At 48.6% G+C, this 16,513-nt stretch overlaps 1 protein-coding gene across 1 annotated transcript in view; it reads right to left on the bottom strand.

Annotated features, from left to right (window-relative positions):
* svilb (supervillin b) overlaps positions 1–16,513 on the bottom strand; it is a 78,520-nt gene that overhangs the window by 55,988 nt on the left and 6,019 nt on the right. Inside the window, 8 exon segments of the mRNA XM_048228252.1 lie at positions 2,740–2,925; positions 4,958–6,980; positions 7,123–7,595; positions 10,323–10,406; positions 12,408–13,080; positions 13,177–13,340; positions 14,066–14,123; positions 14,246–14,337. Of these exon segments, the coding sequence (XP_048084209.1) occupies positions 2,740–2,925; positions 4,958–6,980; positions 7,123–7,595; positions 10,323–10,406; positions 12,408–13,080; positions 13,177–13,340; positions 14,066–14,123; positions 14,246–14,337 (3,753 nt within the window).

Genomic DNA, 16,513 nt, shown 5'->3' with positions numbered 1-16,513 from the left:
TGGGGATGAAGCTGGCATGAAAACAGCGAGAGCCAACCTGTCCCGTGGCATCAAGGAAGCAAAAAGGAATACACTCACAAGATAACCACCCACTTCAAAGACAGCAGGAACTCACAAAGCCTATGGCAGGGCATTCAGGCCCTCACGACTACAAGCCCGCGCCACAGAGCTGTGAGAGCAACATCCCTCTGCTCAACAACCTGAACCGCTTTGCTCGCTTTGAAGCACAAAACAGCACCTGCCCACAGAAGACCCATCCCCTCTACATGAGCAGCCCCTGTGCCTCTCTGCCGACAGCGTGAAGAGGACACTTGCTGCTATCAACACCAGAAGGCAACAGGTCCAGACAACATCCCAGGTCGTGGCGCTGAAGGACTGCGGGGAGCTTAAGGATGTCTTCACAGACATCTTTAACACTTCCCTGAAGCAAGCCATCGTCCCATCATGTTTCAAAGCTGCCACCATCATACCTGTGCCGAAGAAAACTGCTCCATCCTGCTTCAATGACTACCGCCCTGTGGCACTGACACCCATCATCATGAAGTGCTTTGAGCGCTTGTCATGTCACATATCAAAGCCATTCTCCCCCACCCTGGACCCCTTCCAGTTTGCATACACGAGCCAAGCTGTCTACAGAGGATGCAATCTGCTCTGCCCTCCACCCAGCCCTCACCCACCTGGAAAAAGAGACTCATATGTGAGATTGCTGTTTATAAACTTCAGTTCTGCATTCAACACCATAATACCACAACAACTCATCTGCAAACTCGACAAACTGGGACTCAGTACCTACCTCTGCAACTGGCTACTGGACTTCCTCTGTCAGAGGCCCCAAGTAGTAATGCGGTTGGCAACAATACCTCAAGCAGCATCACACTGAGCACAGGGGCCCCCCAAGGCGTGCGTGCTCAGTCCGCTGCTCTTCACCCTGCTGACGATGACTGCACTGCAACCTACAGCAACAATCACATAGTGAAATTTGCTGACGACACAACTCTGGTGGGTCTCATCACCAAGGGCGACGAGACTCAATACAGGTTGGAGGTCGACCATCTGACCACGTGGTGCAGGGACAACAACCTCCTGCTGAACGCCAGCAAGACCAAAGAGATTGTTGTTGACTTCGAGAGGTCACACCCAACACCTGCCACTGACCATCGACGGTGCTGTGGTGGAGAGAGCGAGCAGCACCAAATTCCTGGGGGTGCACATCAGTGAAGACCTCTCCTGGACCACCAACACTGCATCACTGGCTTAAGAGAGCTCAGCGCGCCTGTACTTCCTCTGCGAAACTCAGGGCAGCAAGTGCTCCACCAGCCATCATGACCACATTCTACCGAGGCACCATTGAGAGCATCCCTCCAGCTGTATCGCTGTGTGGGGCGGAAGCTGCACTGAATACAACAGGAAAGCCCTGCAGCGATAGTGAACACAGCTGGAAGGATCATTGGTGCTTCACCCCTCCCTGAAGGACATTTACACCACCCACCTCACCCCGCAAGGCGACCAAAATTGTGAGTGATGCAAGTCACCCCGGGCCACAATCTGTTTGATCTACTGCCCTCTGGGAAGAGGTACAGAAGCCTGGCGCCCCAAGACTACCAGACTCACCAACAGCTTCATACACCAAGCTGTAAGGATGCTGAACTCTCTCCCTCCTCTCCCCTCCACCCTCAGCTACATAACATCCTGGACATTGGACCCACAATGGCCGCCTGCACTACTCCACTTGCACACTTGAACACTTGCACACTTGTACACTTTTACAACTTGGTGTTGTTGTCCTGAAAACACAACACTTCTGCTGCTCTTACATAACTTGCACCACTATGCCACTTTCTTTATTACTCAGGTCAAAACAGAAACCCAAGCCTCTTATTGGCCTGACTTTGCACTAGTTTTTTATTGACTGTCTATGCACAATTTCAACAAATTTTGCTGCTCTTATTTTTTCATTATTATATGTGCCCTCTTATTTACTTATTTACTTACTTTTTTGTTTCCTTGAATGTTATGTTTGTCTGTGGACTTAAAATTGGTAAAATATGTCTTGTCTTCACCGTGGGATAGTGAGAAACGTAATTTCGATCTCTTTGTATGTCTGGAACATGTGAAGAAATTGACAATAAAGCTGACTTTGACTTTGACTTTGATTTGTGATTTAACAAAAAAATAACACGAACGATTTTAAGTATTAGTCATATGTCCTTCACTTACAAATATATTCCACAGGTACTAAACCTTCCACAGTTGTTGTCACGAAGCTATTCTGCCATTACGAATCTCTGGCCGCTCGCACAAGTACATTTTCTGCAAGTACAAATACTTTTGAGACTGTTGAGACTTCCTGTTGAAGGCCAATGGCGATGCTCAGGTTTGACTAGCCAAGCTCACCGAAAAAGAAGGGTTCACTGGCCTGTTCTTCTTCAGTGAGTTTTTTTTTAGCAGTTTGCAAACTAAGTGCGTTACCACCACCATGTGGTGGTGTAATGGCAAGTGTACCCCTCAGCCTCGTAATGGCCGCCGGATGAATAAGGCCAAAAGGCACCGCTTCCTGCCCCCCCAACATGAGGCCAAAGGCACCTTTATCTGGCTCCCCCTCCTAACATGAGGCCAAAAGGCACCTTTATCTGGCTCCCCTCTAACATGAGGTCAGATGTTCTCTACAAAATACTTTCTACACAAACATAAAATAAACCCTAAATAGTCTGAGATTCGATATGACATCTCCTGCTGTACCTGTCGGACTCCAGCCGTTCGGCAGAGGTGATTGGTTGAGTGTGGAACCTCTCTGAGGACTTCCTGTCGTCTCCCGGGGTGATGTATCGGCGGGGGCGACGAGTGCCTCTCTCCCAATCAGCCATCGGCATCTCGCCCTCCGCCGCCACGGCAACCACCACTGCCGCCGGGTCCACCTTCACATCACTGAGAAGAGGGAGAGAGAGAGAGGAGGGAGAGAGGAAGGGGGGAAGGATGGAGGGAGGGGGAAAGGGGGAAAGAGAGCCAGGAAAGGAGAGATAAAAGAAGTAACAAAACAGGAGGGAGAGAAAGAGGCCCAGGGTGAAAGGTTACAAAACAGAAGTGTACTGACCACTGAAAATACTCTAATCGCATGCGGATGAGGATTTAAGTCATTCCCAGGGATGAGGAGTGATAAGGATTTGAACTCTTGCTCAAACCCAAAGCCACCAGTCAAGATCCAGCCAGCAATTACACACACACACACACAGCGTTAAGGTCATCCAGGACATGTCCACACACTTACATTTTGTATCATATAGTGTTATGATACAACACACACAGTACCCAGTACCACACCATGCAGCTGAATCTGACCATCTGGAACAGTACTCAGGTCACACACTCACGTTCACATCTGAGACAAGTGTTATGTTACGAGATCAGCAACATCCAGTTTGAGCCAGTATGTAGTTAGCACTCAGAGAGGTGAAGTAAAATACTTGGTATTTAACAGACACTTTTATCCAAAGAGTCACAACTGCGGATTCGGAGGTTGCACCCAGGACGCTACTACTATCGCTGTTGCTATCACTGCTACTATCGCTGCTATTATTGCTGCTACCATCACTGCTACTATCACTGCTACTATTGCTGCTGCTATCGCTACTACCATCACTGCTATAATCACTGTTGCCATCACTGCTACCATCACTGTTGCTAACACTGCTACTATCGCTGCTATTATTGCTGCTACCATCACTGCTACTATCACTGCTATAATCACTGCTACTATCACTGCTATAATCACTGCTACAATCACTCCTATAATCACTCCTATAATCACTCCTATAATCACTCCTATAATCACTCCTATAATCACTGCTATAAATCACTGCTATAAATCACTGCTATAATCACTGCTACTATTGCTGCTGCTATCGCTACTACCAACACTGCTATAATCACTGCTACAATCACTGCTACAATCACTGCTACTATTGCTGCTGCTATCGCTACTACCATCACTGCTACGATCGCTGTTGCCATCACTGCTACTATCACTGCTACTATCACTGCTACTATCACTGCTACTATCACTGCTACTATCACTGCTACTATCACTGCTACTATCACTGCTACTATCACTGCTATTATTGCTGCTACTATCACTGCTACTATCACTGCTATTATTGCTGCTGCTACCATCACTGCTACAATCACTGCTACAATCACTGCTACAATCACTGCTACAATCACTGCTACAATCACTGCTATAATCACTGCTGCTATCGCTACTACCATCACTGCTACAAATCACTGCTACAATCACTGCTACTATCGCTGCTGCTATCGCTACTACCATCACTGCTAAGATCACTGCTGCTATCTCTCCTTCACAAAGCAGCTCCACAGTCTGGTGCTTCTCTCTGGATAAGGATATCTGTTTAAGGCTGTTGCTTCCTAACAGGTTGCTTCCTATTCTAAATAAACAACCTATAATATTACATCAGTGTGCACTGGGGATCTGTACTTTTGAAGTCTGATATTCCTGCATATCACCAGCACCTGGGATTCTGTCTTATCTGTTAAAGTATTTCAGTTCAGAAAGGTTCCATCTAAATTATGCAAATCATTTCTAATCATTTCTTCCCCAGGTTTAACGTTCCAGCGCCCAAATGTTGCATCTGTTAGTGTAATAGAAAACCATTACGAGCACAACCTGCTAACAAACAACAGTGACCTATAAGACTAAAATTAGCATGTTATGCAGTTATATGTAGATCGGTTAATGTATTGCACAAATGAATTGTCCAATGAACAGCATGCCATGTTACATTATAGCATGCTTCACCACATCTTCATCATGAGCATTTACACATGCCGGACTGCATCAATGTCCAAGGTATGACTCGGCATTCCTGCATGCTGCGCTGCATCACCATCTGTAGCATGACTCAGCGTTTCAGTCAGCGGTTTGCCATGCTGCTCCACCTACAGCTCGGGTCGGCGTCCGGAGGCGTTCTCCAGGTACGAGTGTCTCAGCTTTGCTACGGAGACCCGCGTGTCCAGGCCTCCTACCTCGCCATTGGCCACTCCGCCCATCTCCCTGGCAACAGGCCCCACCGTAGCTGCCTCCCGGGTGGCAGCTCGCTCCAGGCTTCGGTACACGGCAGAGCGTTGAGTCACCCCGATGTCAGACATGGAGCGCATGCGGATCTTGGGCTTGAGCTCCCCTCCAGACCGCCGCGGTCTCTCTGGCGGGGAGGCGGGGCTTCTAGGGGAAGCTACACTTCGGTCCTCCTCATTGGCTGGCTGGAGTTGAGGGGGCGTAGTGTCCATTAGGGTTTCATCGGCGATGTCTTGACTGCCCAGTGGTTGCCCATGGTCTCGCATCTCCCAGTCCTCTTCTGACTGATTCTGGCTGATTCTCCTCACGCGACTGGTTTGCCCTTCCTCCTCTGATTGGCTCACTGTCCTCACACGACGGGCTTCTCCATCCTCCTGGCTGATTCGTCTCCTCCTTACGGGTGCCTCCTTTTCATCCGATTGGCTGATCCTCCTCCTCCGAACATGTCCTTCTCCCTCATCTGATTGGCTGATCCTCCTCCTACGAACATGTCCTTCTCCCTCATCTGATTGGCTAATCCTCCTCCTGCCTTGACCCTCCAGCTCATCTGACTGGCCAATCCTGGGACTGCCCTGTTCATCTCCTTGGGAACGTGCGGGATCATCACTGCTTCGCTCACGACGACGGATCTCAGAGGGGAGAACGGCCTTCCTGCTCCGGAGCAGGCCCTCGGTGTGCTGGTCAGTTCGGACCCCTTGTTGCAGTTCCGCTTTCTGAGGTTCTCCTCCCTGAGGTTCTCTCTGGGGTTCTGCTCTTTGTGGTTCTCTATGACATTCCCCTCTGTGAGGTTCTCCTCTCTTATGTTCTCTTGTCTCAGGTTCTCCTCTATGAAGTTCTGTCTCAGGTTCTCCTCTCAGGGGTTTTCTCTGAAGTTCTCCTCTCTGGGATTCTCCTGTCTCTGGTTGTCCTCTTTGGGGGTCTCTCAGAGGTTCTCCTTGCGGAGTTTCTCCATGAGGAGGAGGCCCCACTCTATGGGGCTCCCCTCTCAGGATTTCCCTTTTCTGATGTTCTCCCTCCTTGGACTCCTTGGACTCCCCCCTTTTGGGTTCTGCTCTTTGAGGTTCCGGTCTTGAGGATTCTATCTGAAAATCCCCCCTTGAGACCTCCATCCGCTGTGGCTCTGCCCTGTGGGGTACCCATGTTTGATAGTCCCCTCTGTGGGCATCTCTTCTCTGATGGTCCTCCCCTCTTTGACCCAGGCCACTTTGAGGCAGTCCCCCATAGTGATCCCTCCTCTGATGGTCTTCTCTCTGGGTCTCAGCTCTTTGAGGTTCCCTTCTCTGAAAGTCCACTTGTTGAGGTTCCTTCCTTTCATAATTGTGTCGTTGAGGTTCTTGTTGAGGCTCCCTCCTTTGATAAACGTCTCGTTGAAGTTCCCTCCTTTGGTAGTCTTCTTTTTGTGGTTCTTGCTGTCGAAGATCTCTTTGAGATTCCCTCCGGTGGTAATCGTCTTGTTGAGAGTCCCTTCTTTGATAGTCGTGTTGTTGAGGTTTCCTTATTTGATAATCTTGTCGTTGAGGTTCCCTCCTCTGGTTGTCTTCTCTTTGTGGTTCTCTGTGTTGAAGGTCTTTCTGAAGCTCCCTCCTTTGATAGTTGTGTTGTTGAGGTTCTCTCGTCTGGTAGTCTGTGCTAGTCCTGTGCCGGAACTCTCCCGGGCCCACCACATGCCTCACAGAGGAGGAAAATGGGTAGCCCTGAGGTTCCGCGGGCTCTGTGGGGGCGTGCGGTGGAAGCGAGGCCTGTGGGCCATGGTGGGATGTGTAACTAGGAACCTGAGCAGGGGGTTGGGGTGTGTGACCGTGAGCCTGGGCAGGAGGGTGTTTGTAAGAGGTGAAGTGTGGATCCACGGGGTGAGCAATGCTGAAAGATAGCTGATGTGGAGCATTCGGGTCTCATGAGGGTGCTGGCCAAGGTGACCGAAGGGGGTCTCCGGGTCTCTGTGGGAGGGGGTCCCCCGTGCAGGGTAAGGAGGAGAGGGGCATCCCGATGATGAGCAGGGAGGTGCCCATACACCGGCGGGTGCCCGATGGTGCCAGGGTAGCCTGGGGGATTGGTGTTGGCACCGCGCTGGTAAACTGGCGGCTCAGCGCTCGGGGTTCGCTGGTAGTGGGGGGGTTCAGCGCTCGGGGTTCGCTGGTAGTGGGGGGGTTCAGTGCTCGGCGTGCGCTGGTAGCTTAGGGGTTCATAGCTTGGTGTATGTTGGTAGTGTGGACTATCAACAGCAGGATGGTGTTGGTATCTCGGAGGTTCAGCACTGCCTGTGCGTTGATAGTTTGGGGGTTCATAGCTGGGTTTTGGGGGTTCTGGCTGGGGGTTTTCTACCAGGCTTCCGGGGGGGCTGGTGGATTGGCCTTCGGTGCTGGGGGGGGCGCTGGCTACTTCCATTAAGATTAAGTAGGTAATGCGATGAGTGGGGATAACTGTAGGGTGTCGCCGTGGGCCTGGGGGATCCGACCCGGCATCTGAACCCCGATCGTCTCTCGCCTGCCTCTCCCTGAACCGGATTCTTCACAGACGAGGAGGAGGACAGAAAGGAGTTTATCACACACACACAGACACACACACATCATTGCCTAGGACACCAAAGAGCAGCTGACCATGTTACAGGCAGGATCACTATCCAGAGTTGTGACGTTTGGGCTGCCTTGGACAGAGGTGATGAACCCAGCTTCAGAAAATAAGTCCAAGCACATATTGGTTCCAACCATTTCTCTAAACCAGCTGATTCTAATTACAAATCTTCCACCAGGTCAGTGGTCTACTGAGGGAAGTCACCTGTGTTCAGTGAACAGGTAAAACTAACAGGTAGGACTTATTTTTCTGAAACTGGATTTACCTTCCTCAGTCAAGTCAAGTCAAGTTTATTTATATAGCGCATTTCATACGCAGAGGTCATTCAATGTGCTTTACATAAACAAAAGCAAACAGTAATAGCAAATAAAAGCATAGAAAGGCAATAGTCAAAGAATAGTTTAAAAAGTAAAGATCATAATATAAAAGAAAACAGGCCCTTTATAACCCCATCAGAGAGCCAGTACTGTCAGACATCAAGAGCAGATCTCACCCAAGGGTGCGTTTCCCAAAATCATAGTTGCCAACTAAGTGGGGGGGTGGGGGTGAGGGGTCAGAGGACAGGGCATCACTGGTCATCACTGCTGCCTGAGGTAACCAGGAAGCTGGCATACAGCTGATGCAAATTCAGCAGGCTAGCTCCCCTTACACGGATTTATGGCCCTTTCCATTAGACTGGTAAATCATTGTACGCCCACCCGTACAACATGTACGAATGAGTTACTAGCGCGAACGCTGGGGTTTGTAGTCTTTTTGGGAAGAACATAGATGCCACCAGGGCACCAGGGCAGAACACGAGAACACTTCCCTCATTCTCCCTTACTGGGTATGGTCAATGTGAATTAATAATAAAAAACATTTTTAGTAACTCAATTTCGCCTATTTCAATTTCAACAAGTGCTGTCGCGTTTCTCTCGAGCCACGAGGGGCATTAGCAGGAGGCTAGTCATTGTTATTGTTTTGTGCTACATGTAGCCTCTAGCTAACCGGCTGGAAAACAAATCGTTACATTGTATTGCACGCACAGCAAGACTGTGCAATGCATGAATTGGTGACCGGATTGAAGCAGCAATGTAAGAACTAGTGTGCAAGAGCATTGAATCGACATTAAAATGACCAACACAGTACAAATGCAAAGAAAATACATGTCATCTCATCTCAACTATGGGAGCAGCCATGTTCGTCGTAAGGTCGTACGGCCACCTCGGCAAGAAAGCTGGGTAATTTACACTTTCCAACTCGGGCGGCAGATTTACGAGTCTAATGGAAAGGGCCATTAGCCTAGCCCTGCCCTAAAACCTTTTTCTCAATGGAGATGGAATTCTGCGCAGTCTAGAACTAGGCTTAATCCATGTATGGGAAACTCTGATACACACACTAGTCTAGAACTAGGCTTAATCCATGTATGGGGAACTCTGATAACACACTAGTTGCTCAATAACAGCAGCTAAAGCTAAAGCAAGATGGCTTCAGTTCTAAGATGATTGATTCTGACATGATACATGGGATGCATTGTGGTCTCAATCTGCAGATAAACTTAAGAGAAGTCCTCCTCTCCTCCCTCCCTCCCTCCCACTTTTCCCCATCCATCCCTCCTCTCCTCCCCCTCCCCATCCCCCCCTCTCTCTTCCTCCTCTCTCCTCTCCACTCCTCCTCCCCTCATCATCCCTCCTCCCCTCATCCTCCCTCCATCTCTCCTCCTCCTCCCTCCTCTCCTCATCCTCCTCTCCTCCATTCCTCCCTCATCCTCTCTCCTCCTCCCCCCCCTCATCCTCCCTCCTCCTCCCCTCATCCTCCTCCTCCATCTCTCCTCCACTCCTCCTCCTCCTCCTCCATCCCTCCCTCCTCCACATCTCTCCCCATCCTTTCCTCCTCTCCTCCCCTCATCCTCCCTCCTCCTCTCCCCCCCTCCTCCTCCTCCATCCCTCCCTCCTTCACATCTCTCCCCATCCTTTCCTCCTCTCCCCTCCTCCTCCACCCCATTGTATGAGCCCACCCAAAATGGGTTACTCCATCACAAGGGAACTCGTTAGTGTGTGAGGGGAATCGGGTGAGTGTGAGAGGGGAATCGGGTGAGTGTGTGTGTGAGGGGAGTCGGGTGAGTGTGTGTGTGAGGGGAGTCGGGTGAGTGTGTGTGTGAGGGGAGTCGGGTGAGTGTGTGTGTGAGGGGACGCCGGTGAGTGTGTGAGGGGACGCCGGTGAGTGTGTGTGTGAGGGGAGTCGTCAATGTGTGAAGGCTGCACACACACCGCTCATTCCAGTGAGACACTCCATTCCAGAGGGGAGGAGGGCATGGGCTAGTTAGAAGTATATCTGTGTGTGGGTGTGTTTCAGATAGCTATAGGAGTGTGTGTATATATATAGATATTTTGAATTGCCCCTTGGGGATCAATAATGTATGTATGTATGTATGTATGTATGTATGTATGTATGTATCTATCTATCTATCTATCTATCTATCTATCTATCTATGAGTCTGTGTGTGTTTTAGAATTGTGTGTGTATGTGTGTTTTAGATAGATATAGGAGTCTATGTGTGTGTGTGTGTTTGTTTTAGAATGTTTGAATGAGCCAGGTTTGAGAGGTTAGGAGGGTTTCAGGGAACAGAAACTATTTTAGGTCTCCCTCTCTCACAATCACACACACACAAACCTCTCAGTACCTGGAGGGCCAGTTGATGTGGGAGTGAGTGTTGCTGTCGGAGTCTTGAACGAGACTCCAGTCGCTTTGGGACAGAGTCGCCAAGCTACAGGACAATGGCACAGGTCAGACGCCCACACTCAGTGTCAAAGAGATGTGTGTGTGTGTTTGATGTGGCTGTGTGGGTGTGGGTTTGCCGTGATTGTGTGTGTGTGGATGTGTGTGTGGGCTTGTAGCACAATAAACATTGTTGTTATTCAAGGTTGCTTAACATATGCTACCAATACTGCCTGCACCAATACTGCCTACTGCCTGCACCAATACTGCCTACTGCCTGCACCAATACTACCAAAACTGCCTGCACCAATACTGCCTACTGTCTGCACCAATACTGCCTGCACCAATACTACCAAAACTGCCTGCACCAATACTGCCTACTGCCTGCACCAATACTGCCTGCCTGCACCAATACTGCCTGCACCAATACTGCCTACTGCCTGCACCAATACTACCAAAACTGCCTGCACCAATACTGCCTACTGCCTGCACCAATACTGCCTGCACCAATACTGCCTACTGCCTGCACCAATACTGCCTACTGTCTGCACCAATACTGCCTGCACCAATACTACCAAAACTGCCTGCACCAATACTGCCTACTGTCTGCACCAATACTGCCTGCACCAATACTGCCTGCACCAATACTACCAAAACTGCCTGCAGCCATACTGCCTACTGCCTGCAGCAATACTGCCTACTGCCTGCACCGATACTGCCTACTGCCTGCACCGATACTGCCTACTGCCTGCACCAATACTGCCTGCACCAATACTACCAAAACTGCCAGCACCAATACTGCCTACTGCCTGCACCAATACTGCCTGCTTGAAAATTAATACTACCAAAACTGCCAGCACCAATACTGCCTACTGCCTGCACCAATACTGCCTACTGCTTGCACCAATACTACCAAAACTGCCAGCACCAATACTGCCTACTGCCTGCACCAATACTGCCTGCACCAATACTGCCTACTACCTGCACCAATACTGCCTGCACCAATTCTGCCTACTGCCTGCACCAATACTGCCTGCACACACACACACACGTGTTCATGATTTGGCTTAAACCCTCCAGCTGGCCATAGATGGCACATATGTCTATATACCCCTCCGTCTGTCCATATGCCCCTCCTTCTGAACGTACCCCTCTGTCTGAACATCTGAACATACCCCACTATCTGAACATACCCCACCATCTGAACGTGCTCAGTAGGAGAAGTACGGTGATCTTTCACGTGGATCTCATTTTCTTGAGGTCACCGAGTACTGTCGGTATGAAAGGAAAAAAAAAAAAGGGTTTTACCTGCTAGCTGGAGTTGCCCCAGGCAACAGCTTCCAGGCAGCTAGGATGCTACACTCTGGGGGCATGTTCATGAGCCCCCATGTTCATGCCCCCAGAATGTAGCTGGCCCTGGCTGCAGCAACTTGAGCTAGCTAAAACTTACCTTTACTGTTGGTATGGAAAAAAAGAAAACAGAGATCTATGTGAAAAAACGCGGGATTTCTCCTTTCAACTGTGATGGTAAACTCACCGTTGTCTGGTAAGGGTGTGTGATGTTAAACTCACCGTTGTCTAGTGAGGGTGTGTGATGTTACTCACCACTGTCTGGTGAGGGTGTGTGATGTTACCGTTGTCTGGTGAGGGTGTGTGTGATGTTACCGTTGTCTGGTGAGGGTGTGTGTGATGTTACCGTTGTCTGGTGAGGGTGTGTGATGTTACTCACCGCTGTCTGGTGAGGTTGTGTGAGGGTGTGTGTGATGTTACCGTTGTCTGGTGAGGGTGTGTGATGTTACCGCTGTCTGGTGAGGGTGTTTGATGTTAAACTCACCACTGTCTGGTGAGGGTGGTGAGGGTGTGTGATGTTACTCACCACTGTCTGGTGAGGGTGGTGAGGGTGTGTGGTGTTAGGGTGTGTGATGTTAAACTCACCCTTGTCTGCTGAGGGTGTGTGACGTTAGGGTGTGTGATGTTACTCACCCCTGTCTGCTGAGGGTGTGTGATGTTAGGGTGTATGATGTTAGGTTGTGTGTGTGACGGTACTCACCCCTGTCTGCTGAGGATGTTTTGCGCCTGCTGCTCTATGAACAGGTCCCCGGGGGAGATGCCCTGGCGTGTGGAGGGGAGTGATGCCCGCCTAGCCGTGCGCGGAGAGCTGGGCACCGCCATCACCCCTCTGCCCAGTGTCGTCTCCATGACGACGGGTGCATCCTCTGGCGGTGGCTGGCGCGTGCGGCTTCCGCGTCTGTGGTTCTCCACATTCAGCACGCGCTCGCGCTCAGAGAACGAGCCTCGTTTTCCTCTCTCAGGTGGGAGGGGTTCCGCTGGGGTAGGGTCAGGATTGGCCGGCATGAACACACGCCCCACGCCCGATTGGCTGTACTGCGGGCGACTCCTCTCATCGCCGCGGCTACGCGCCTCCTCGTCCTCCTGGGCTTGGCTCCTCCCCTCCCTGCGTGAGTGCGACTGGCGAGGATGGCGTTCTGGCTCCGCCTCCTGGTCCAGGAGGATTCCATAGCGTTCCGAGAGCTGGCGGCGGCGTTCTGCCTTGTACCGCGCTATCCTCTCGGCCTTGGTGCTCCCCACCAGAGCTGGGATCGCGTCCGAGGGCGCCCCCTGCTGAATAGACCCTTCCTGAGAGGAACCGGCAGGCTCCCCGCGGTTCCGAGCACGAGACTGACGGTCTGTAGTGGAACCCTCATCGCCAGCGTAACGCCGCACTAGAAGAGAAGAGGAGAGAGAGAGGGAGTAAAACACAATCTTTTCCTCCATCTTCACGCAAGCCTATAAATCCACACAACTTTCCCATAACTTACCCATAATTCCTGGGTCGCATGGGTCTGACGCCCGCATGTAGCGGGGCGTGTCCTCCTCCAACAGCCGATTGGCCACCAGCCCAGGGACGTGTTGCATGCTGGGAACAAGAGCAGGTGGGGCATCTGCTTCGATTCCCTCTAATCTCCGAGCAATGCGCTCTTTCCTGGGAACAGGAGGTAACACACATAAAAGAGATGATGGAGATGGAGAGAGCCAGTGAACCTGACCTTGAACTTCTGAATATGTAATGTTACCTGTTCATTTCTGACCTTCATTTCTGACCTTGAACTTCTGAATATGTAATGTTACCTGTTCATTTCTGACCTTGACCTTCTGAATATTTATTTTTACCTATTCATTTCTGACCTTGAACTTCTGAATATCTAATGTTACATGTTCATTTCTGACCTTGACCTCCTGAATATTTATTTTTACCTATTCATTTCTGACCTTGAACTGAATATCTAATGTTACATGTTCATGACCTTGAACTTGAATATGTAATGTTACATGTTCATTTCTGACCTTGAACTTCTGAATATGTAATGTTACATGTTCATTTCTGACCTTGAACTTCTGAATATCTAATGTTACATGTTCATTTCTGACCTTGACCTCCTGAATATTTATTTTTACCTATTCATTTCTGACCTTGAACTTCTGAATATCTAATGTTACATGTTCATTTCTGACCTTGAACTTCTGAATATGTAATGTTACATGTTCATTTCTGACCTTGAACTTCTGAATATGTAATGTTACCTGTTCATTTCTGACCTTGAACTTCTGAATATCTAATGTTACATGTTCATTTCTGACCTTGAACTTCTGAATATCTAATGTTACATGTTCATTACTGACCTTGAACTTCTGAATATTTAATGTTACCTGTTCATTTCTGATTCACTTGACTTTGTTGTTTCAAAGTGCTTCCGTAGTTCCGAAACTGGAAATGAGGAACAAGAATAAAAATTGAATATATTCCATTTGATAATTATCACCAAAAAAGTAGCAGAACAATGGTCACTAGGTAGGTTGGCCTAGCCTTGCAGAGCACACCCTACTCACCCTTGGGTAGGATGGCTCGGAGGTTGGCATCGATGTCAGAGGCACTCTTCACTAGTTCAGCCTTATGTGTGGGAGGGCGATCAATATCAAAACTAGCAAAGGGACAGAGAGAGAGAGAGAGAGAGAGAGAGAGAGAGAGAGAGAAGAGAAGAGAAGAGAAGAGAGAAAGAGAGAGAGAGAAGAAAGAAAAAAGAAAGAAAGAAAGAAAGAAAGAAAGAAAGAAAGAAAGAAAGAAAGAAAGAAAGAAAGAAAGAAAGAGAGAGAGGGGGAGGAGAGAGAGAGAGAGAGAGAGAAAAGAAAGAAAGAAAGAAAGAAAGAAAGAAAGAAAGAACATAAGGGTTTTCTCTTTCCACTGAAAACTTTCTGTATAAAGATAGCCAACTGTTCCCTTTAAACTGTAGTAAAATGGCTACAAGGCAACTACGTGGGGTATGTGTATGTGGGATATGTGTGTGTGGGATATGTGTGTGTGTGGGGTGTGACACTGTGATATGAACAAAAGTATTTACTGAGATTTATCGTACTTACTTTTTGTGGAGGCGAGCACTACACACACACCCCACACACATACACACACCCCACACACACACACCCCACACAGCAGCTGTGCAACCCTGTCGTGATCACTAGATCAAAGTGTCAGCTGAGCTGTTAATCTAAAGACCGAGACAATATATTTATTGTGCTAATGCAGTGTTTAAATCTGGAGAACGGTTGTTTACATTTAATTTCAACCACCAATCGGAGTCATGGGACATGGCTGACATCATAATGTTGTTACTATACGAGTTAGATATCATAATGCCGTTACCATACGAGTTAGATATCATAATGTTGTTACTATACGAGTTAGATATCATAATGTTGTTACTATACAAGTTAGATATCATAATGTCACTACTATACGAGTTATCATAATGTTGTTACCATACAAGTTAAACACTGAACTTATTGTGCAAGTACTTACTTATATAGGGCTACACTGCCAAAGGTCAAATCTCTGATGTGCTTAATGCTTTATCTAAAGACTACTGTCCTTTAATCCTTCCACAGAAGACACATCTTTATGGTGTGCCAACAGTCACAACCTAATGTCTGACTCGCACAGAAGACACTTCACTAGCGTGTAGACAGGGTAACATGTAGCAGACACTTCACTAGCGTGTAGACAGGGTAATATGTAGACACTTCACTAGCGTGTAGACAGGGTAATATGGCGACCCTTCACTAGCGTGTAGGGTTACATGTAGCAGACACTTCACTAGCGTGTAGACAGGGTAACATGTAGCACAGAAGACACTTCACTAGTGTGTAGACAGGGTAACTTGTAGCAGACACTTCACTAGCGTGTAGACAGGGTAACTTGTAGCAGACACTTCACTAGCGTGTAGACAGGGTAACATGTAGCAGACACTTCACTGGACGTGTGACAGGGCAACTTGTAGCAGACACTTCACTACGCGTGTAGACAGGGGCAACATGTAGCACAGAAGACACTTCACTAGACAGGGTAACATGAGAAGACACTTCACTAGCGTGTAGACAGGGTAACATGTAGCAGACACTTCACTAGCGTGTAGACAGGGTAACATGTAGCACAGAAGACACTTCACTAGCGTGTAGACAGGGTAACATGTATAGCACAGAAGACACTTCACTAGCGTGTAGACAGGGTAACATGTAGCACAGAAGACACTTCACTAGCGTGTAGACAGGGTAACATGTATAGCACAGAAGACACTTCACTAGCGTGTAACATGTATGGCACTGAAAGGAGTCATGCCTTCCCCTTTTAATTATTTTAGAACATTCCCTGGGATGCTTTTGTAAAGTCACTAAGGTGAAGTCAGCATTCACCTTCTTCTCCTGATGTTCTAGCAAGTCCTGAGAAACCTTTAGGAAAAATCAGGCTAATTTTGCAGCTAAACTTTTATTATCTCTCTGATTGGCCAACATCTTTAGGCATCTTCCAGGAGTACTGCTAGATTGTTACTATGGGAGGGAGCATCATAAATGAGAGTGTGTGATGTAGAAACAATGCGCTTTTCTTATTGGCCGGTGCTCTATGACCACTTCCTTTCTACTCCCATCACAGGCTAGCTTGGAAAGCCTCGCCCACAAAATTTGAGGTCGGTAAGTTCGGTCTGGACCTGGTCCATTGACAAGCCTGTATGAAAACTTGAGAATTGTGTGGACCAATCAAAATGTCCGGGCGGGCTTTATACAATGATGGACAGATGGGCAAAGGTGACTATTCATTCACATGAC

The sequence above is a fragment of the Alosa alosa genome, chromosome 19 (assembly GCF_017589495.1).
Source record: "Alosa alosa isolate M-15738 ecotype Scorff River chromosome 19, AALO_Geno_1.1, whole genome shotgun sequence".
Lineage (NCBI taxonomy): Eukaryota > Metazoa > Chordata > Actinopteri > Clupeiformes > Clupeidae > Alosa > Alosa alosa.
The sequence above is the reverse complement of the archived record's forward strand: the minus strand, read 5'-3'. Positions and strand labels throughout refer to the sequence as shown.